The sequence below is a fragment of the Zingiber officinale genome, chromosome 9B (assembly GCF_018446385.1).
Source record: "Zingiber officinale cultivar Zhangliang chromosome 9B, Zo_v1.1, whole genome shotgun sequence".
Classification (NCBI taxonomy): Eukaryota; Viridiplantae; Streptophyta; class Magnoliopsida; order Zingiberales; family Zingiberaceae; genus Zingiber; species Zingiber officinale.
Window position 1 is genome coordinate 113,365,580 of NC_056003.1, and position 23,867 is coordinate 113,389,446.

General features: G+C 40.7%; 1 protein-coding gene across 1 annotated transcript; it reads right to left on the reverse strand.

Annotated features, from left to right (window-relative positions):
- Positions 1–46: 46 nt before the first annotated feature.
- LOC122023296 (cation/H(+) antiporter 15-like) lies at positions 47–2,351 on the reverse strand. The gene is made up of 2 exons (XM_042581355.1): positions 1,171–2,351; positions 47–1,136 (listed from the first exon to the last, which is right to left on the reverse strand). The coding sequence occupies exons 1-2, from the start codon at positions 2,220–2,222 to the stop codon at positions 47–49; spliced, it is 2,142 nt and encodes a 713-aa protein (XP_042437289.1). The 5' UTR covers positions 2,223–2,351.
- Positions 2,352–23,867: the final 21,516 nt, after the last annotated feature.

The following is a 23,867-nucleotide window of genomic DNA, read 5'->3' on the forward strand; positions in this document are numbered from 1 at the left end:
TATGTTGTTGATAATCGGCGCAAATTTGAGCACACAAGTTCCTCAGCTAGCTATGCTGCTGAACCACGAGAACGGAGAAAGAGAACTTGGCGAAATCGTTGGAGGCGAGCATGTCCCCCACCACCCCCAGCTCCGGCAACTCCACCCACTTGCCCAGCGCTTCCCCCAGCATCGACCCGGCGCACTGCTCCCGCCCCACCATCACCAGGTCGCACTCGCTCTCGATCGACTTGATCCCCGCCATCGTCTCGTTGATGTCCCTCGCCGCCAACTCCTCCACCGTCACCCGCTCGTTCCCGGCTACCCCCCTGACGAACTCCTTAAAGATGACGTCGTCCCATGACAGTTCGTCCTCCGCTATCTTCGCCTGCTGCTGGAACCGCGCGACCGACATGCGCACGCCGGGGTGGCGTGCCATCCGCGCCGCGTACGACAGTGCTTCCCTGTCGTCGTTACCGCCCCAGAAGAGCACCTTGACGGAGTACCGGAATTTCTCCGGCACGAGCGGCCTCGAGCTGGTGAGCGCGTGGTGGACTAGGATCCCCACTGAGCACGGAGCTTGCGAAAGGACCTGGGGGACGATGTTTCGAGCGACCTTTTCGATCTCTCTGCTGGCGCCGGAATCGAACCTGGGAAAGGGGACGATGACGAAGGGGACGCACTTGTCCATGGCGAGCGAGCAGATGTCCTGGTGCATGGTGGTGTAGGGACTGATGGCAGTGAAGGGGAGGATGGCGACGCCCTCCTTCTTCCTCTTCTCGTAGTTGAGGAAGGCGTTGTGGAGGCGGTCCATCTGGGCGGGATTCACCAGCTCCCCCTTGCGGTTCTTGTGGGGGACGAGGGTGGAGTTGGCCCGGCCGCTCAACTCCACCAGGTGCAGCACGTGGATGCACGATGAGCTCTGCCCCGCCGGCGTCGCGCACGACGCCTCGAACAGGTCGAGCATCGCCGGCACTGGGTCCTCGTTCAGCATCGTCGCCACCGCACTAAACTTCTCCTGCGCATTCAGGTGCTGCAGCGCCCGGTAACCCACATTGTGCCGCGTGTCCAGCGGGTCGTAGAAGGTGGTCACCAGCCACGAGCAGACGCCGGTGACCAGGACGATGGAGATCAGTGCCGTCACGAAACCTTGCGGCCTGAATTTCTACATACCAAACGTTAAATTCTCAGGATCCGGACGACGTCAAGTTATGTGCGTGGGATCTAATTAAATAGCTTACTCGGTCGCCCTTGACTCCGATGTAGACCATGAGCTCCACCAGGCCTTTGAAGTTGAGCATGAGGCCGAGAAGAGCGGCCTTTTGTATGGAAGCCCTGTAGTAGACGCCGGCGAAGACGGCGACGAGGGCCTTCACGACGTGTCCGGATAAAATGTACAGCAGCATCCACAACATCATGATGGGATTATTAATGCGGTCGAAGGCGGTGATGTAGCCGACGGTGAGGAAAAAAAGCGGGAGCAGGAGCTCCGTGGAGAAGAGCTCCAGCTGCTCCACCAGCGCCATCCCCAGCGGCGGCCCGTCGGGGACCAGGAGCCCCATGACCAAGGGGGCGTCGAGGAATCCCAGCCCCAGCGCGTCGCTCAGCGCGCCGATGGTCAGCACCGCCAGCATCATCACCAGAATGTGCCATTCCGCCACGCGGCCCCCCTTGGGCGTCCGCCGCACGATCCACCGCGCCCACGGCCACACCAGCGAAAGCAGCGCGATCAGGAAGGCCCCCATGCCGACCACCTCCTGTATCGCCTTCACGTAGCTGTGACGCTGGTGCGCCGTATCGATCACCCTGTAGACCACGAAGATGCTCCACCGAGTTATCTCGTTCACCATCGACGTCGCGACGGCGAAGCGCCCCAGCTCGGTGTTGAGCAGCCTCAGGTCGGCGAGGACGTCAGCGACCACCGAAGGCGGGGTGGCGGCGACCGTGGCCGCCAAATGAAGGAAGACATCCGGGTCGCCGATGCTGGGGATCACTCTGTTTCCCTCGTCGTCGATTTTCACCAGCCTCATGAAAGGTAACTGGAGCGCGAGGAGGAAGAGGAAAGGTATGACCATGCTGCCGAATCCGAGGATGGCGGTCCGCTTCCCGGACCGCCAAGCCAGTGTGGGATCGATCTTGACACCGATCAAGAAGAACTTGATCATGGCGCCGTAGGCGGCCAGGAGGCGCGTGTAGGATATAACGTCGTCCCGGAACAGAGTCGGCTCGTAGGATTCCGCCATTCGGCGCGCAGCAGGGACGCGTAGATGCGAAAGGATAATAAGAATCCTGGGACTAGACCCAAACAAACCACCCTGTAATCATCATCATCATCATCATCATCATCAATACATTGAACCTAGCTAGCTAGAAGACGTACGATCACATACCATGATGTCGCAGACGATGCGAGGTTGGCGGAGGGGGCGGAGGAGGAAGTAGAGGAAGCGGGAGGTGAGGACGGAGACGATGAATTGCAAGAGGAGGAGGGAGGCGGTGTCTCGGAGGGGGTCTTCGTGGTAGAAGAAGCCATAGGAGAAGGAGGGGCGGGAGAGTTGATCCAGATCGGTTCCGTTGATGATCTGAGCCATGGTACGACGACGACGACGACGAACGAACGTCGTTCTCCTCGTGGTTGGTCGGCAAATATAGAAGCAGCTTGATGGAGAGATGGAATTAGGTTGTGATTCATGGTCGACAACCAACGAACGACGAGGTTGTTTGTCAATTGCACTATTGCAGCAAATTGTCGGGCAGCGTCCTCAAAATAGATTCGCATCGACTAATTGATGTGATGTGAGTTAATTAGTTAGCACATGTATTAGTCACCGATTTACTCTTTTTTTTTTTTTTTTTTTTTTTTTTAAATTCTCTCATACAATCAAAGAAATATAGAAAACAATGTTAGTTGGATCCATCCTCGTTGACATCTTGAATGCGTTGTTGTTTGTAAGGGATCAAACTTGTTAATAAGGTTTTTGAACTGGACTCAAATAGCAATATTAATTTTCATATCATTCTAGTCGGTTCTTTTGCACTATAATAATATAATATATTAAAAAAAGATATAAAATCTTATAATCATAAACATCATAAAATAATTACTTTACAATTATTTCAAGTTTATCATTAAGTATAAATCCTAAAAAAAATCTTATGAATAAAACTCAGGTAGTTGCTTTAAGTAAATATTCATTAATTAATCAACAATAACAACAATCAAATTTTTTTCTATTAGATGGAGTCGACTGTATGAATCCTTTTACGCCATTGAGCTCTATCTATTATTATATCATCATTTATATTTAATAAATTTTATCTTATTTTATTGTTGCTAATCAAGTCATTTTTGGTCTTCTTCTTCCTCATTTGATATGCATATTTATCATAGTTTTACATCGCCTAACTGAAACATTTATTAGTCGTCTAAGTACATGTATGTATCATCTTAAACGTATATCTCGGAGTTTTTCCTCAATAGATGCAACTCCGACTTTCTCTCTAATGCTCTCATTTCTTATTTTGTCCATCCTCATATGCCTACACATCTACCTTAACATCCTCATCTCTGCAACTCTCATCTTCTGCTCATGTGCTCAAGTCATAGCCCAACATTTAGCTCCATATAACATAGCAAGTTTAACTATGGTTTTATAGAACTTACCTTTAAGTTTAAGAGGTACTTTACGGTCACATAAAACACTCGATGCTCCCCTCCATTTCACTTATCCTGCTTGTATTCTACGTAAGACATCTCTCTCAATCCTTCCATCGTTTTGCAAAAATGATCTTAAATATTTAACTTTCTCGGTTCCGGGCAATTCGTCTTCTCCTATCTTAACAATTGTTTCATTACTTATAATATTGCTAAACTTAAATTCTATATATTCTGTTTTTAATCTACTAAGTTTAAAACTTTTCCCTTCTAATGTTTCCCTCCAAGATTCTAGTTTAGCATTTACTCCTTCACGTGTTTCATCTACCAAAATAATATTATCTGCAAATAACATGCACAACGGTATTGTGTCTTGAATGTGCGCAGTGAGTTCATCCATAATTAGTGTAAAAAGATAGGGATTTAGAGCTGATCCTTGATGTAACCCTATCTTTATTGGAAATGCTTCAGTTATCCCGCTTGAAGTCTTTACTCTGGTCGTTACATCCTCATACATATCCGTAATTAGTTCAATATATGTTACGCTAACACCTTTCTTTTCTAAAATTCTCCATATAATTTCTCTTAGGAGTCTATCATAAGCTTTTTCTAAGTCAATGAATACCATGTGTAGATCTTGTTTTTGCTCCCGATATTTTTCAATTAATTGTCTAAGAAGATGTTAGCTTCTATTGTCGACCTTCCAAGCATGAACCCAAATTGATTTTCTGTCACTGTGATCTCCTTCCTTAATCTTTTTTCTATTATTTTTTCTCAAAGTTTCATAGTATGACTCATTAGTTTAATACCCCTATAGTTTGCACAATTTTGTATGTCTCCCTTGTTCTTATATAATGGAACTAGAGTACTTATCCTCCATTGATCAGATATTTTTTCGTTTTTAATATCATGTTAAATAATTTTGTAAGTCATTCAATACCTTGTTTCCCTAAACACTTCCATATCTCTATCGGAATATCTGTTGGATCGAGACCGCGCTAGAGGGGGGGGGGGGTGAATAGCGCTCGTGGCTATTTTGTTCGATTATCGGAATTGAAAGAATTATCGGAGTAATTAAGTAGCGGAATAAAACAAAACAAGCACACAGAGACAGGAGGATTTTTACTTCGTTCGGAGCCTTGATCGACTCCTACTCGAAGGCCCGCGATCCTTGATCGCTTCCGGTGGGCAACAACTATAAGCTCGATAAAAATGATTACAAGATGAAGTACAAGTAAATGGAAAAACTAGTTATACCGACGACAAGAGTAGAATTTTGAAGCTTCGGGTCGTCGGAGACTTGTGGCAGCACTTCCGGGCGTCTTTCGGAGTAGCACGTTGAAGAGAGCAGACTTAGAATGCGTTGTTATGAAGTGTTGGTCGAAACCCCCTTATAAAGGGTGTTCAAGGCGCCTCCATGCTGCCTGGTCTTCCGCGTGGATCAAATCTGACCTGGTCGAATTTCATCCATTCAAGGCGCCTTATATCCCTCTCAAGGCGCCTTCCAAGGCGCCTTTTGCCTTCTCCAAGGCGCCTCCAATGGTGCTTCGCAGCCAGCTCAGCCTTTGCACCCGAGGCGCCTCCAAGCTCCATGGAGGCGCCTCGGACACTGTTCATCCGAGGCTTTAGGTTGCTCCTTTGCTCCTGCAAGATGCGTTAGTCCCAAACACTATCCTGCAACACAAAGTTAGCACAATAAATATCATAAAAGAAGTATAGACAGTCTCCGGACTGTCCGAGTCTGACTTCGGGTTTCCAACCGGAAACCCTAGGTCGACCCGACGCCTACTGTTCCCTCTACGGGGAACGCGTCCTCACCTACTCCCCTCAGGAGAGATTACCTGATGCCAGTCCGGTCCTCCAGACCGACTGGACTTTCCGCCTAGGATTACCACCCCCTAGGACCTAGGGTTACCGCCCCCTAGGGGTTTTCTCCACCTAGGGTTACCACCCCCTAGGACCTAAGGTTGCCGCCCCTTAGGGTTTTCCTCCACCTAGGGTTACCGCCCCCTAGGACCTAAGGTTGCCGTCCCTTAGGGTTTTCCTCCACCTAGGGTTACCGCCCCCTAGGACCTAAGGTTGCCGCCCCTTAGGGTTTTCCTCCACCTAGGGTTACCGCCCCTAGGACCTAAGGTTGCCCCCCCACCCCCTTAGGATTTTCCTTCACCTAGGGTTACCACCCCCTAGGACCTAAGGTTACCCCCCTTAGGATTTTCCCTTGCCTAACCGCAGTTAGGACTTTCCTGAAACCTTATTTAACCACGTTAGATAACAAGGAATCTTAACTTTGAATCCCTTTGCCATTATCAAAACTGAGGTTCGATCGTCGGATGCTTACTGCACCAACAATCTCCCCCTTTTTGATTATGGCAACCGAAATTCAAAGTTAAGTAAAAATGCAATAAAGATACGCATAAATAAGCACAGGCATAAATAAAGCATAGGCACATTCACAACAAAATTTTTGTTTTAATTTTATAATATTCTTTGAATTTCTTCATACTCTCCCCCTTTGCCATATATCAAAATACCCAAGAGAGTGAAGAAAATCTGGGCCTTAGCTTAACGTTCAAAGATAATTTTCAATCTTATCTTCCAATCTTTTAATTTACTTTTGATAAACACTTAGTTTTTCTTGTAAGACTTTTAGATAGGTGAAATCATAATTTTGAAAGCAAAATTCTTCCTTTAGTTTGAGAGATACTTTTAGCTGAGATAAAATTATTTTGTCTTTAAATAGTAACTTAGCAAATTTTTGTGATTTCAAAAAGATTTAGTTTTTTTTTTTAAAAAAAAAAATCGTTTTGATGAAATTTTGAGAATGCTTTGGAAAATACTTAGCATTTTCAGCAAAACTTAGCATTTGAAAACAATTGCTTTGAGAGATACTTAACTAAATTTCTTTTTTTTTGTTTTAAACACTTTAAAAAGTACTTAGCTAAATGTTTTTGAAAAAAAAAATATTTAGCTATATTTGAAAATACTTAGCTATGTTTTCAGCGTAAAAATGATTGCGTTGAGAAAATATCTTGCCAAGTAGCTAAGTTTAGAAAATAATTTAACTAAGTTTAGTTAGAGAAAACTTAATTAAGTACTCAGCTTTGAAAACATTTAGCTTATAGAGGAGTTATAATTTAAAAGTCAGGTCATAAATAATTTTAATTTTAAAGCTAAGTTAAAAATAGCTTGAATTTTCGAAGATATGCCAAAAATAGTTTTTAATTTTACGGTCAAGTTAAAAATTTTAAAGAAAAACTAATTTTAAAACCGACTCAAAATCACTCCCCCTTAATTAATGCCTTAATAAATTTTTGAGTTCAAGAGTTCAAGCATGAGAGGTTAAAAAATTATTTTCCTAATTTTCCATCTCAGTCATTCTAGATTAACAAGCATGTTTAGCATATGAGTGAGTGACAGATGGAGTTTACTTTAATTTACAACATTGAAAATATCAGTTAGAATTCCAAATAAGTGACCATTATTTTGAAGATTTAAAAATTAATTGAGTTTAGAATTTCGAAGAATTTAATAACTTCTGAAAAGGGTTTTGAAATTAATTTTTCAGAGGATATTCCAAATGATTTTTCAAATAATTTTTTAAGTAGTTTTGAAATAATTTTGAAATTAATATTTCAAGGGATTTTTCAAATAAATTTTAAAATAATTTTGAAATTAAGTTTTGAAATGATTTTGAAAAGATTTTTCAAATAAATTTTAAAAGAATTTTGAAATTAAGTTTTGAAATGATTTTGAAAAGATTTTTCAAATAAATTTAAAAGAATTTTGAAATTAAGCTTTAAAGATTTTGAAAAGATTTTTCAAATAAATTTAAAAGAATTTTGAAATTAAGCTTTAAAGATTTTGAAAAGATTTTTCAAATAATTTTTAAAAGAATTTTGAAAAGATTTTTTAAATAAATTTTAAACGAATTTTGAAATGATTTTGAAAAGATTTTTCAAATAATTTTTAAAAGAATTTTGAAATTAATTTTGAAAAGATTTTTCAAATAATTTTTAAAAGAATTTTGAAATAATTTTGAAAAGATTTTTTAAATAAATTTTGAAAAGAATTTTGAAATTAAGTATTGAAATGATTTTGAAAAGATTTTTCAAATAATTTTTAAAAGAATTTTGAAATTAATTTTTAAAGATTTTGAAATTATTTTGAAAAGATTTTTAAATAAACTTTAAAAAAATTTTGAAATTAAGTTTTAAAGATTTTGAAATTATTTTGAAAAGATTTTTCAAATAAATTTTAAAATAATTTTGAAATTAAGTTTTAAAGATTTTGAAATTATTTTGAAAAGATTTTTCAAATAAATTTTAAAATAATTTTGAAATTAAGTTTTGAAATGATTTTGAAAAGATTTTTCAAATAATTTTTAAAAGAATTTTGAAATTAATTTTTAAAGATTTTGAAATTATTTTGAAAATATTTTTAAATAAACTTTAAAAGATATTTGAAATTAAGTTTTAAAGATTTTGAAATTATTTTGAAAAGATTTTTCAAATAAATTTTAAAATAATTTTGAAATTAAGTTTTAAAGATTTTGAAATTATTTTGAAAAGATTTTTCAATAATTTTGAAAAGATTTTTAAATAATTTTGAAAAGATTTTCAAATAATTTTTAAAATTGATTTTGAAAAGATTTTTAAATAATTTTGAAAAGATTTTTAAATAATTTTGAAAAGATTTTCAAATAATTTTTAAAATTGATTTTGAAAAAAATTTAAAATAATTTTTAAAAGATTTTGAAAAGATTTTTAAATAATTTTGAAAAGATTTTGAAAAGATTTTTAAATAATTTTGAAAATATTTTTAAGTAATTTTGAAAAGATTTTTAAATAATTTTGAAAAGATTTTTAAATAATTTTGAAATTGGTTTTGAAAAGATTTTTAAAAGAATTTTGAAAAGATTTTTAAAGGAATTTTGAAATTAAGTTTTATAGATTTTAAAAGAATTTTGAAAATATTTTTAAATAATTTTGAAATTAATTTTTAAAGATTTTAAAAGAATTTTGAAAAGATTTTTAAAGGAATTTTGAAATTAAGTTTTAAAGATTTTAAAAGAATTTTGAAAATATTTTTAAATAATTTTGAAATTAATTTTTAAATATTTTTAAATGAATTTTGAAAAGATTTTTAAATAATTTTGAAATTAATTTTTAAAAGAATTTTGAAAATATTTTTTAAAGAATTTTGAAATTGATTTTGAAAAGATTTTTAAATAATTTTGAAATTGATTTTAAAAGATTTTTAAATAATTTTGAAATTTATTTTGAAAAGATTTTTTAAATAATTTTGAAATTTATTTTGAAAAGATTTTTTAAATAATTTTGAAATTAATTTTTAAAGATTTTAAAAGAATTTTGAAAAGATTTTTAAAGGAATTTTTAAATTAAGTTTTAAAGATTTTAAAAGAATTTTGAAAAGATTTTTAAATAATTTTGAAATAAATTTTTAAAGATCTTTAAAAGAATTTTGAAAAGATTTTTAAATAATTTTGAAATTAAACTTTAAATATTTTTTAAAAGAATTTTAATTACTTAGTCATCTCACCCGATCTAAATTTTCAATCAGGGAATCTTATAATTTTAGTGAGATGAATTGAGGTTCAATTTAAGGGTTTGGTTTAACTTTGTGTTAGATTCAGGTTTAGCTTTGGGTTCAACAAGTAAGCATTCTTTGGATAAACTTCTAGGCTATGGTGAGTCACATGGTACTCATTAAAGTAACCATGCCTTCGAGGTTTCCCAAATAGTCCTACCCATTGAGCTTAATACTAAACCTTGGTCTAACTAGTTAGGATTCATTTAAGGGTAGCTTCGGTCAGTTCCACTTGGCCAAATGCACCAGGTCGAAGCCATATCTTCCTAGACATGCGATGTCCAAGCTTCCCTAACGTACTATCATCCAAAAACTTCACCAGTACTGTGGGTCAAGTTAAACCTAGCCCGTTTTGATCTAACCTTAATTACCCTACCGGGTAATCTACTCTTGTTTTACCCATTTCGGGTAGATTAGGTTCAGTTACCCTGTCGGGTAGTTCAGTTGGGGGTGCCAGCAAGTCTGGATCCTCCATCTATTTTTATTTAACTTAAGTTGAAATTTACTTTTAATTTTGAATTAATTTCGAATTGAATTTCGAATTTAATTTAATTTGAATATTAATTTGAATTATGTTCTTAATATTATTTTTCTATTAGCTCCCCCTGGATCATAGCCTCGATATGGTCTATCAAGGTAATAGACTTGATCCTTGGGGACCCAATAGTGACCAGTTCCAACTTGATTAACCAAGTTGGATTTTGGCACCCATGCTTGGACAATTTTTCTATTATTTCTATTAACTAGCGATAAATATGTTTTGTATTTTATTTTAGTTTTAAATCCAAGTCCAGTTTTGTTGTAAACGGCTCGCTGTTTTCCAAGAATCAGATCCAGATTCTTGGAGCCCAAGGTGAACCGTTCCAACGTGTCCTTGAGTTCTTTAATTTGAGCTTTCAAATTAGAATTTTCTTCCTCAAGTTGTTGGACTTGAGTTGAACTTCCAATTTGAACTGACTCAGTTAAAGAGCTCGAGTCAGTCGCTTCCTTAAGGGCTGTTACCTCCTTTTGGAGCGACTTAACCCGGACGTTGGATTTAGCCAACTTTTTTACTAAGTAAGGTAATAATTCATGCAAGTTATCTAATTGAAATTCTGCGAGTAGTGAACTTACAGTGGGTTTTGGTCCTTCGGAAACGAATGCGGATTCGTGGCTTCGATCAGACTCAGTCTCGGATTCGCTCTCGGTTTCTAACTCATACTCGGACTCAGTTTCCGCCACGGTTGCTAGTACTGGTAGAGCGAGGAAGCTCGTCGATTCTTCTTCGTCAGACCCGGATTCATCTGAAGATTCGGACCATATCTTTTCCTCGGTCTTACTTGTACCTGCAACCATCATAATACCTTCCTCGGCCGAAGTAGTATTATTCTGCTCATCTAATTCAAATAAATCATTTATTAAATTATGCTTACTTACTTGAGCGTCGGAAGTGCCCTCGTGTAGTTCCATCAAATTCTCCCATAGCTCCTTGGCGCTTGAGAATGGGCCGGCGCGATTTAGCTCCTTATTCGTTAAGCCACACTGAAGTGTATACGTTGCTTTTGCGTTTGCTTCTACCTTTTTGATAAGGTTCGCGTCCCAGTTCTCGTACGGTAGTGGCTTGCCGGCGCCGTCAGTTGGTAGTTGAAACCCGGTTTTGACGATCATCCAGACTTCAAAGTGAGTCTGGAGATACGCCTCCATCCGACCCTTCCAATCTCTGAAATCATCTCCGGAGAAGAGCGGTGGGCGTGCAGTGTTGTAGCCTTCTTGATGGGCCATTTTAGAAAGACAATCTCGCAAAAATACACACAATAAAACTTGTTCCAAGACTTAGTCTTGGATTAGTAGTGCGGGAGAGAAATAAAGATAGTAATTCAGGAATTTCGAGAAAAAATAATAAAATATTATTAAAATAATATTAAAATATTATAAAAAATACTACTACAAATTTTTGAAAACACGATATTTCACTAATTCCAATCAATGGTGAAAAGATGAAAATGGATTTTTTGAAAACAATTTTGGAGGGGAAAAAAAACGAAAGGCGGAGTAATGCTTGAATGCTTGAATGATGGTTGCACCAGTTCAAAGCGACCCCGCTCTGATACCAATTGTTGGATCGAGACCGCGCTAGAGGGGGGGGGTGAATAGCGCTCGTGGCTATTTTGTTCGATTATCGGAATCGTAAGAATTATCGGAGTAATTAAGCAGCGGAATAAAACAAAACAAGCACACAGAGACAGGAGGATTTTTACTTCGTTCGGAGCCTTGATCGACTCCTACTCGAAGGCCCGCGATCCTTGATCGCTTCCGGTGGGCAACAACTATAAGCTCGATAAAAATGATTACAAGATGAAGTACAAGTAAATGGAAAAACTAGTTATACCGACGACAAGAGTAGAATTTTGAAGCTTCGGGTCGTCGGAGACTTGTGGCAGCACTTACGGGCGTCTTTCGGAGCAGCACGTTGAAGAGAGCAGACTTAGAATGCGTTGTTATGAAGTGCTGGTCGAAACCCCCTTATAAAGGGTGTTCAAGGCGCCTTGAAGGCTGTTCAAGGCGCCTCCATGCTGCCTGGTCTTCCGCGTGGATCAAATCTGACCTGGTCAAATTTCATCCATTCAAGGCGCCTTATATCCCTCTCAAGGCGCCTTCCAAGGCGCCTTCTGCCTTCTCCAAGGCGCCTCCAATGGTGCTTCACAGCCAGCTCAGCCTTTGCACCCGAGGCGCCTCCAAGCTCCATGGAGGCGCCTCGGACACTGTTCATCCGAGGCTTTAGGTTGCTCCTTTGCTCCTGCAAGATGCGTTAGTCCCAAACACTATCCTGCAACACAAAGTTAGCACAATAAACATCATAAAAGAAGTATAGACAGTCTCCGGACTGTCCGAGTCTGACTTCGGGTTTCCAACCGGAAACCCTAGGTCGACCCGACGCCTACTGTTCCCTCTACGGGGAACGCGTCCTCAGGAGAGATTACCTGATGCCAGTCCGGTCCTCCAGACCGACTGGACTTTCTGCCTAGGGTTACCACCCCCTAGGACCTAGAGTTACCGTCCCCTAGGGTTTTTCTCCACCTAGGGTTACCACCCCCTAGGACCTAAGGTTGTCGTCCCTTAGGGTTTTCCTCCACCTAGGGTTACCGCCCCCTAGGACCTAAGGTTGCCGCCCCTTAGGGTTTTCCTCCACCTAGGGTTACCGCCCCCTAGGACCTAAGGTTCCCCCCCCCTTAGGATTTTCCTTCACCTAGGGTTACCACCCCCTAGGACCTAAGGTTACCCCCCCTTAGGATTTTCCCTTGCCTAACCGCAGTTAGGACTTTCCTGAAACCTTATTTAACCACGTTAGATAACAAGGAATCTTAACTTTGAATCCCTTTGCCATTATCAAAACTGAGGTTCGATCGTCGGATGCTTACTGCACCAACAATATCATCTGGTCCAACGATTTTTGTGCATCTCATTTAAAGTTTGTTTTACTTCTGAAGTTTGAATTCTACGATAAAAATTAAAATTTCTATGTTATTTGACCTACTTAAATTACCTAAGTTAAGTTGGTCACCTAAACCTTCATTAAAAAGTTGATGAAAATAACTCTTCCACCGCTCTTTTATTTCTCTATCGTTTACTAATATCTTATTAAATTCATCTTTAATACATTTTATTTGGCTAAGATCTCTTGTTTCCCTTTCTCTCACTTTAGCTATTCTATAAATGTCTCTTTCCCCCTCTTTTGTATCTAATTTTTGATATAATCGTTCAAAAGTTTCATTTTTTGCTTCACTCACTACTTTCTTAGCTTCTTTCTTGGCTATTGTATATTTTTTAAGTTTTCCTCGTTCTTACAAATATATAATTCCTTATAAGCTTTTCATTTTTCCTTCACTTTCTCTTGTACTTTCTCATTCCATCACCAAGATTCTTTACTTAGTGGTGTATGTCCCTTTGACTCACCAAATACACTCTTAGCTACTATTTTCATCTTTGATACCATCTTATCCCATGTTATATTAAAGTCATCGTATATTTCACCTAATACTTATACTTCTACCTTATCCTTAAATATATTTTGCTTCCCATCCTTTAACTTTCACCACTTAATTCTAAGAATCGTATATATTTTCTTTCTATTGATATTATGTTTGAGGCATATATCCAACACTACTAACCTATGTTGGGTAGTTAAGCTTTCTCCACGGATGACATTGCAATCTTTACAAATCTTTCTATCCTTCTTCCTAACCATAAGAAAGTCAATTTGCGATTTATTATTTCCACTTTTGAATATGACTAAGTGTTCTTCTCTTTTCTTAAAAAACGTATTAGCTAATATAAGGTCATATGCTATCGCAAAATCTAATATAGTTTTCCGTTCCTCATTTCTCGTTCCAAACCCATAACTCCCATGTACTCTCTTATATTCCTCATTCACTTCGACATGCCCATTTAGATCACCTCCTATTAAAATCATTTCATTTGGTGGAATATTTTGTAATATTTCATCTAAGTCCTCCCAAAATCTTGATTTGGTAGCTTCATCTAATCCTACCTATGGTGTATATACGCTAATTATGGTCATAGTTTCTTTCGTCACTATTATCTTAAGGGCTATAATTCTATCCCATTTTCTAACTACTCCTACAATTTCATTCTTTAACAAACTATCTACAATAATACCCACTCCATTTCTTGTTTTACTCTTTGCAGTGTACCATACTTAAAACTCGAGTTCTCTATCATCTTTTCCTTCTCGTCTGTCCATTTTATTTCTTGTACACACAAAATGCTAATTCTTCTCCTAATCATCATATCTACTACCTCAATTGATTTACCAGTGAGAGTTCCTATGTTTCATGTTCTAAATCTTAGATTATTAGTTTTCCTATCATATTTGTTCTTATTCAACTTATGGTGTGAGAACTCTTATCTATTTAACACTACACCCAAGTTCTCATGGAGATGTAGCGGTCCTTGCTGAGACGTTATAGTCGAACCCTGTAACGCGAACTCTTGCATATTTAGCACTGCACCCGAGTTCTGGAGATGTAGCGGTCCTTGCCGAGATGTTACAGTCGGACCCTGCAATGTGTTCCTTCCGGGGAACAACCTAGCATTAGCATAATAATTTAATGGATCTATTCATTGAATATTTGTCATAGTTTTGACGCTGGCTGACAACCTAACGCAACCCTCCTTCTTTATCCGGGCTTGGAACCGGCCATGACCAGTCGTCATGGACGAAATTTTCATTAATTAATCCACCCCTTTAAATAAAATAACAGGTAAAGCCTAAGAACATGAGAATGATAGGTTCTTATAACTCCTTGCAATGATAAACCTCAGAGCGTTCATCATAAACATCAACAAACTTTCGGTCTAGATTCGCTTATATAATACGAAAACCCTTGGAATATATATCCTCTAATCAATAATCACCCTCGAGATCATGTTCACTTCTCAAGACCTAGTGAGGCTATCTCAAAAGAGTTCCCATCAATACTAGATACTTTCTAGCAACTAAATGCATTCCAACACAAGTGAATGAAACACAACAATATGAGACACATAAGTGAATGCCTTAATGCCAAAATCATCAACTAAAGACTTATATAACCATGGTCCAAAGTTCGCTTAGAAAAAGTGAAAAGTGACACCTTTAGTCAATTGCTAGCATGATCCAGTCGAACATGAGTATCATAACCAATAATAACATTTCTAGTTCACTGGATAAAGTTTTAGTTGATGGATTATCATTCCAATCATTGCAACTCAAATAAAAACATTCTATTATTTAGAAATTAGCCTTTAAGTCAATTGGACCAACTTCCAAAGTATTAGGCATTGTCTTCCACTTGACTATAACTCAAAGAAAACCTTTTTTTTTTTATCTATAAACTAGCCTTCTAGTTAATTAGACATTGTTTTAATTGGACACTATTCTAGTGGATCGAAACCTACTCCACTCAATTGGAATAAGGTCCAATCAGACTATCACATTGATGCGTAGCTGGGTAGCCCCCCTTCCCTACCTAGGCTATTGAAACATCAATACGATCAATCATCTAATCAAAATAAATCCAAGATTTTCATTAGCGTTTCTAGATTTATTCTGATGGATCGATGGGAAACTTTCGTAGGGTCGGATCAGTCACCTCCAGGATTAGTCGGCTCGAAGAGTTGGATAATACATGTGTCATATGATCTTCACTTTCTTCTCAAGATTTATATCCTATATTCAAAGCTCCTCACAATTTACACACTTCATACAACTCAATAAAAACACAACTAATTTAAGTTAAATTATCAAAACATCAAGCACTATAGTTATAAGTAGCCATAGAGGAGGAATTGTTACCCTAACAAGTAGAGGTTACAATGCTTGAGATTTAAAATTGGGTTGACCATAGGTTTTGATAAGTCAATATTGGGACCGAAAAGTAGCTAGAGGGGGGGGGGGTGAATAGCTCGTCGCGTGCTCGTGTACTTGGCGTTCCTTGTTTCTTCAGAGATGTGCAGCGGAAATACAAGAAACAAATGCATACAACGCTAACAAGGTAGATTTACTTGGTATCCACCTCCAAAGGGGGTGACTAGTCTAAGGATCCACACACTCACACACCCTCCACTATGTAAACACTCATTTTCGGTAACTACCGAAGGCGGAGAAGCCCTACAAGACTCTCAACACAAGAAGAACGAAAGGGTAGTAAAGAATAAGCAAAAGCTTACAAGAAATGCAGTAAAAACCCTAACCCTAGATTTCTTCTTCTTGCAATAGAGCCGCCTCTTGACTTGGAAGAAACTCCAAGATCCTTCAAGAACTGGCGTGGAGAGCTCTTTGGAGTCACTGGTGAAGATCTGAGATGAATCGGTGAAGTTCTACCGAAGCAGACGCACGCCAACGGCCTTTATCTGCGCCAACGGTCGGATCCCGATTGATTGGATTGCTCCCAATCGATCGAGGAGGCTTTGGATCGATCAGTGGATCGATCCAGAGCACCTCTGTGCTCTGGAATAGCCTGGATCGATCAGCTGATCGATCCAGGGCTTATCGCGCGAAATCGCAGCTCCCAATCGATCCACTGATCGATCCAGCAGGCTTCTGTGCGCTCGCGACTTCCTTCCAATCGATCCACTGATCGATTGGGACGAAGGCTTCTCGCAGGGACACCCCAATCGATCGGCCGATCGATTGGGCTCCAGCCAATCGATCGGCTGATCGATCCAGCTGTTGGTTTTTGCCCAAAACCAAGTCCCAAAGCCCCCAAATCAACATCCGGTCAATCCATGACTTGTTGGTTCATCATGCCTAGCATCCGGTCACCCTTGACCTGCTAGGACTCCCTCACCAAGTGTCCGGTCACTCCTTTTGACCCACTTGGACTTCTCTTCATCTTGCCAAGTATCCGGTCACTCCCTTGACTTACTTGGACTTTCACCAGATGTCTGGTTAACCTTGACTCATCTGGATTTCTCCGTGCCAAGTATCCAGTCAATCCTTTGACCTACTTGGACTTTCACCAGATGTCTGGTCAACCTTGACCCATCTGGATTTCTCCGTGCCTGACTTCACTCACCAGGACTTCCAATCTGCCTAGCTTCACTCACTAGGACTTCCAATCTGCCTAGATTCACTCACTAGGACTTCTCTTCTGCCTGGCTTCACTCACCAGGTCTTTCACCTAGCTTCACTCACTAGGATTTTCACCTGGCTTCACTCACCAGGACTTTCATTCTGCCTAACATCCCAGTTAGGACTTCCCAGTCAAGTATCTGGTCATCCTTGACCTACTTGACTCTTCTTCAATCAATCTTATATTGTCAAACATCGAAACCCAAACCAAGACTCAAGCTTGGTCAACTAGGTCAACCTTGACCTGAGGGATGTTGCACCAACAATCTCCCCCTTTTTTATGTTTGACAATACCTGTTGGTGCAACCTTAGGTCAAGGTTGACCTGGTTGACCCGACTCGAGTTGACGTGACTCGAGTTGTATTTTGATGTTTGACTTGGGAAGATTGTCGGTGCAACCTTAGGTCAAGGTTGACCTAGTTGTGTTGCATGTTGATGTTTGACACTCGTGAGAGAGTTCTATTCTTGATGTGGGACAAGAATAGATGTTTGGGAGATAGTTGGTGCAACCGTAGGTCAAGGTTGACCTGGTTGACCTGATTCGGGAAAAAGTCCAAGCAGGGAGCTTGGCACTGGAAAAGTCCAAGTATGGAGACTTGGCACTGGAAAAGTCCAAGCAGGGAGCTTGGCACGCGAAAAGTCCAAGTATGGAGACTTGGTACTGGAAAAGTCCTGGTGAGTGAAGCCAGGCAGTGAGAAAGTCCTAACTGGGATGTTAGGCAGTGTGGAAAGTCCTGGTGAGTGAAACCAGGCAGTGGGAAAGTCCTAACTGGGATGTTAGGCAGTGGGAAAGTCCTAACTGGGATGTTAGGCAGTTGGAAAGTCCTGGTGAGTGAAACCAGGCAAGGGAAAATCCAGATGGATCAGGGATGATCGGACTTCTAGTGTTGAAAAGTCTAAGTGGGTCAAAGGGATTGACCGGACACTTAGCGGGGAGTGCTAGCAGGTCAAGGGAGTGACCGGATGCTAGGCATGATGTACCAACAGGTCAAGGTTGACCGGATGTTGGTGTGGAAGCCTTAGGTTTAGGGCTGAAAAGTTTGGATCGGGCCGCATGACCGATCCAATGATATGGCTCATCCGATCGGTCGGTGACCGATCGGTGACCGATCGATATGCTATCGATGGTTATCGATCGATCCGAGACCGATCGAAGGAGATCGGTGGCGGAGAAGCTGATCGGTCCGTAGACCGATCAGAGTTCTCCCCTGATCGATCTGCTGACCGATCAGAGGTTTCTGATCGGTCCATGGACCGATCAGACTCCTCCTGGACCGATCAGATGGTCTCAGACCGATCAGGATGTTACTGATCGGTCCACGGCACGATTTCTAGCCGTTGCGACGCAACGGCCAGTTTCTTCGTTTCTTCTTCGCAGTATAAAGGGGGAGCTTCTACAGGATACTTCTTCTTCTACTTCTTCCTGCTTCTAGCTTGCCTGCGATATGAGCTTTGTTGAGCTCTCCCGAAGCTTCGTGTGAGCTTCGATCGGCTGGCTGCTGTTGTCCGAGAAGTTGTTGCTTCACAGGCAATCGACGAGAAGGCGAGTTAGTGTTTATACATTGTTCTTGTCTTTCTACTTGTATTCCTTGTATTCTAGTCTGCTGTTGCAAACGTTTGTGGCGAGGTTTCTCCACCCACAAGGAGTATATTGTATTAGCCGGTTTTCCGGGGGCTCATCCACCGACGGATTGATAGGGCTCGTCCACCTCACGGACACGCCGAGGAGTAGGAGTTCATCTCCGAACCTCGTTACATCCTTGCGTTTGAGGTTTGCTTTCTTCTTCTTAGTTTCTTCCTTGTATTTCCGCTGCAACTAACCTAATCGTAGGAAGAAACGCGATCGAATTGGGGTCGGCTATTCACACCCCCTCTCTAGCCGTACGAAGAGATCCTATCAAGTGGTATCAGAGCGAGGCCGCTCTTCGACGGATCAACACCCGGGGGAGCACGGGCTAGAGATGGATCTCTATGGAGAAGATATCACGATTCAACCCTTCTACGAGTCTCACGACAACTTCACGTATTGGAGGGTAAGGATGATGTATTTTCTTAGGACTAATATGTTAAATTGGTTTTGTGTACAAGAAGGGTTTTCCCCTCCGATGGATGAGGAAGGAAAACCTATCAAGAAGAAGGAGTGGACGAAAGAGCAAATCCGACAATCCGAAATCAATGACGAGGTAACAAAAATTATTGAATTTGCGTTACCTAATAATGTTTTGTGCAAGATAGATAAGTACAACAACGCCAAGGAATTGTGGAACAACTTGGCCAAGTTCCATGAGGAGAGCTCCACTTCAAGCCATGAAGAGGAGTCAAGTGAACTAAGTAGCTCACACCATGGAGGAGAGGAATTAGAAGTTGAGGGTTACTCAACATCTAAGGAAGAAGAGGATGAGAGCACTTCTTCAAGATTGGAGCAAGAAGAAGAAGCATCTACCTCCGGAAGGGATGAAGAAGAGAGCATCCATCCATCCTCGACCCTAGGTAACTCAAACACTTTAAGTTCAAGTAAATTGCATATAATGTGTTTTGAGTGTAGGGAATTTGGACATTACAAGAGTAAATGTCCAAAGAAGACTAAGAAGACTCCACCGGCGCCAAAGATCAAGGAAGTCGGAGTTCCAAAACGCAAGGGCAAGGAGCACGTGGTGTGTTTCCAATGCAAGCAACGGGGACACTATAGGAGTCAATGTCCAAGGGGGAGGCAATCTCACACGGACAAAAGATCAAGCACGTGTAAAGGGGGAGCGAAGGCAAACCCTAAGGTATCCTCTAAGGCTCATTCGTGCAATTCTAGTAGGATGCATGCTAGTAGTCTTATTGCCATTGTCAATAATGATAAGCATGTTAACACTAGAAATCGATACATGTGCTTAGGAGCCAAGCATGTTAGCCTAGATAAGAACAATTCTAGAAATGCTAACCCTAGAATTAACTCATCTAAGACTAAGGAAAATCTAGATAGAAATCTCAAATCATCTAGACACATGCCTAGGAATACCTCAAAGAAAAATAATAAATCAAAACTTGAGGTATTAGAGAAAGAAAATCAAGTCTTGAGGTCAAGACTTGACTCTCTAGAAAAGGCTCTTAAGGATTTGACTCTAGGGTCAAGGGGTCAAAAACCCAAGTCCAAGGACAAGAAAGGTTTGGGTCACAAACCTAAGTTCCAAACGGTCAAGCCCACTTATCACAATGTTCCATTTGATTATGGAACAAAATCTAGGGCTAGGAAGACCAACACCAAGGTCACAAGGGGAGTCACCCCTAGAGTTGATCTTGATGAGACCCAAATGACCAAGGCTTTAAAGCCTAAGAGGGTCATTAGGAGGGTTGCTAGGGAAGTCATCCCTAGTGAATTTTTAGTGAACCCAATGAGCTCAAATAGGTATTGGGTTCCTAGGAGCATTTTCTCTACCCCATAGATGGGTTAGAGAGTGTCAACTCCAATAAGAAGGGTAGTTAACCCAACTTTGAGGAAATTGACACTCAAGGAGCATTTTCAAGGTTTTGGGAACCTTTGAAAATGAAATGGAATAATCTTTATCATTCACTCCTTGGAAGAGTAAAGTGTGCCAAAGTGAGAATATATTAATCTTACTTTAAATTGACACGATGTGGAAAAACCTAGAGAAATATCAAATTGGGATTTTTGATATTCTCTTAGGTAATCAAGGCAATCCGGGCCTTAATTTAGAAGTGCTACTCTTGTAAAATTTTTAAAATGGTATAAATCAAACAAGAGATCAAGAAATGCCAATTTAGGTTTTGACATTTTCTTGGAGCACTTTGGGCAATCTAGGATTAGAATTTAAGTTAACTAAGTGATTAAGGATACTTAGATAGGTAATCTAGGTATTTTATTTGTGTTAACTTACCATGGTTGTTTGCCATATGCCATGTCATGACATCATATTTAATTTATGATCATTTGAAATGCCATGATAATGCTTAGGTTATTATATGTCATGTGTTAGTTTAGTTTCAAACTTTATGCCATGACATCATGACATTGGCACATGTTTTTATTTATGATACCATTTTATGCCATGTCATCATCTCTTGCATTAATAATCAATTAAATTGATTTAAGGATAAAAAACACATTTTGATATTGAGATCAAATTTGTGTTTAGAAAATGCATGAGACCTTAGCCTAAGATACCTAAACCCATATCTCACATCAAAATTGACATGGATGTGCTTGATACACTCTAGATGTGTGTGAGATATTAGGATCATGAATTAGGATCAAGGTGCATAGCTCTTGTACCTAGATAAGCCTAATTCAAGATATGGGGGATCATAGGGAAAGCTTGTGTACAAGTCATGTACATATAGCCCTAAGATTGTGGTCCCAAATTAAAGGGTTTGAAATCATTTTAAAATTGATTTGAAAAACCTTGATGAAGCTTTCCTAGTGATAGCATTCATCATTGGACATTGTGATACAAAATTGACTTAACTTTGAACTATTTCAAAGTTTTCGAATTTTGTATCAAGATTTGAAAATAGAAACTATTTTCATAGAAAACTATTTTTCCATGATAGTGTATGTTATGAGAAATGTATCCTCAAAATTTCACGATTTTTGGAATTTTCTGGAATTTATTAGGAGTTTCTGAATTTCCGGAAGGGGAAATCAGAAATTCTGATTTCAGTGGCTGGATCGGTCCGGGGACCGATCCAGGGAAGATCTGATCGGTCTGCGGACCGATCCAGAGGATTGTGGATCGGTCTGCAGACCGATCCAGTGAGATCCAGGAGCTTGGTGCGATCTGGCGAAGGCCTGATCGGTCTGGTGACCGATCAGTGACGATCCAGAAAGCATGGATCGGTCTGGGGACCGATCCATGGGGTTCCTGATCGGTCTGGGGACCGATCAGTGCGTGCCAGTTTCTGATTTTCAGCTGTTGGTCTGAAATTTCAACTGGAAGTTGGGTTTTGTGGATTTCTAAAGGTTTGAAACTCGCCAAGACATTGTTGGTGCAATGGTCAAGGGGGAGTTGACCTTTAGGGGAAGTTTTACCTAATTGTCAAAAAGGGGAGAGTGTTCATTGGAGAATTATTGAAGAATCCAAGCTAGGTTATCGGGTTAACCTAAGCTAGGGGAAGAATGTCAAGGAATGTTCGAGGAAGAACATTGGAATACTTTTTGATGTGTGTCAAAAAGGGGAGAGTGTTCATTGGAGAATTATTGAAGAATCCAAGCTAGGTTATCGGGTTAACCTAAGCTAGGGGAAGAATGTCAAGGAATGTTCGAGGAAGAACATTGGAATACTTTTTGATGTGTGTCAAAAAGGGGGAGAATTATTGGAGAACCCAAGTTAGGTTATTGGGTTAACCTAAGGGGAGAATGTCCAGAGAATGTTCAAGGAAAGAACATTGGACATTGGAAGATGATTGAAAACCTAAGTTAGGTTATCGGGTTAACCTAACTTGATTATGGTTTTGTCAAACATCAAAAAGGGGGAGATTGTTGGTGCAACCTTAGGTCAAGGTTGACCTGGTTGACCCGACTCGAGTTGACGTGACTCGAGTTGTATTTTGATGTTTGACTTGGGAAGATTGTCGGTGCAACCTTAGGTCAAGGTTGACCTAGTTGTGTTGCATGTTGATGTTTGACACTCGTGAGAGAGTTCTATTCTTGATGTGGGACAAGAATAGATGTTTGGGAGATTGTTGGTGCAACCGTAGGTCAAGGTTGACCTGGTTGACCTGATTCGGGAAAAAGTCCAAGCAGGGAGCTTGGCACTGGAAAAGTCCAAGTATGGAGACTTGGCACTGGAAAAGTCCAAGCAGGGAGCTTGGCACGCGAAAAGTCCAAGTATGGAGACTTGGTACTGGAAAAGCCCGGTGAGTGAAGCCAGGCAGTGAGAAAGTCCTAACTGGGATGTTAGGCAGTGTGGAAAGTCCTGGTGAGTGAAACCAGGCAGTGGGAAAGTCCTAACTGGGATGTTAGGCAGTGGGAAAGTCCTAACTGGGATGTTAGGCAGTTGGAAAGTCCTGGTGAGTGAAACCAGGCAAGGGAAAATCCAGATGGATCAGGGATGATCGGACTTCTGGTGTTGAAAAGTCTAAGTGGGTCAAAGGGATTGACCGGACACTTAGCGGGGAGTGCTAGCAGGTCAAGGGAGTGACCGGATGCTAGGCATGATGTACCAACAGGTCAAGGTTGACCGGATGTTGGTGTGGAAGCCTTAGGTTTAGGGTTGAAAAGTTTGGATCGGGCTGCAGACCGATCCAATGATACATGGCTCATCTGATCGGTCTGGTGACCGATCAGTGACCGATCAGTATGCTACTGATGGTTATCTGATCGGTCTGGAGACCGATCAGAAGGAGATCAGTGGCAGCGGAGAAAGAAGCCTGATCGGTCCGTAGACCGATCAGGAGGTTCCCTGATCGGTCTGTGGACCGATCAGGAGGTTCCCTGATCGGTCTGTGGACCGATCAGGAGGTTTCCTGATCGGTCCATGGACCGATCAGGGTTCTAGCCGTTGCGACGCAACGGCTAGTTTCTTCGCTGTTTCTTCTTCGCAGGTATAAAGGGGCTGAGAGCTTCTACAGGGATACTTCTTCTTCTACTTCTTCCTGCTTCTAGCTTGCTGCTGCTTGCGATCTGAGCTTTGTTGAGCTCTCCCCAGTAAGCTTCGTGTGAGCTTCCAGTCGACGGTCAGCTGCTGCTGTTGTCCGAGAAGTTGTTGCTTCACAGACAGTCGACGAGAAGGCGAGTTAGTGTTTATACATTGTTCTTGTCTTTCTACTTGTATTCCTTGTATTCTAGTCTGCTGTTGCAAACGTTTGTGGCGAGGTTTCTCCACCCACAAGGAGTATATTGTATTAGCCGGTTTTCCGGGGGCTCATCCACCGACGGATTGATAGGGCTCGTCCACCTCACGGACACGCCGAGGAGTAGGAGTTCATCTCCGAACCTCGTTACATCCTTGCGTTTGAGGTTTGCTTTCTTCTTCTTAGTTTCTTCCTTGTATTTCCGCTGCAACTAAC

Excerpts from the sequence above, each read along its gene's own strand:
- LOC122023296 (XM_042581355.1), bottom strand. The coding sequence starts at position 2,222 with ATGGCGGAATCCTACGAGCCGACTCTGTTCCGGGACGACGTTATATCC. Across the intron at positions 1,137-1,170 it reads AACTTGACGTCGTCCGGATC|GCCGCAAGGTTTCGTGACGG; the intron begins CTGAGAATTTAA and ends GTAGAAATTCAG.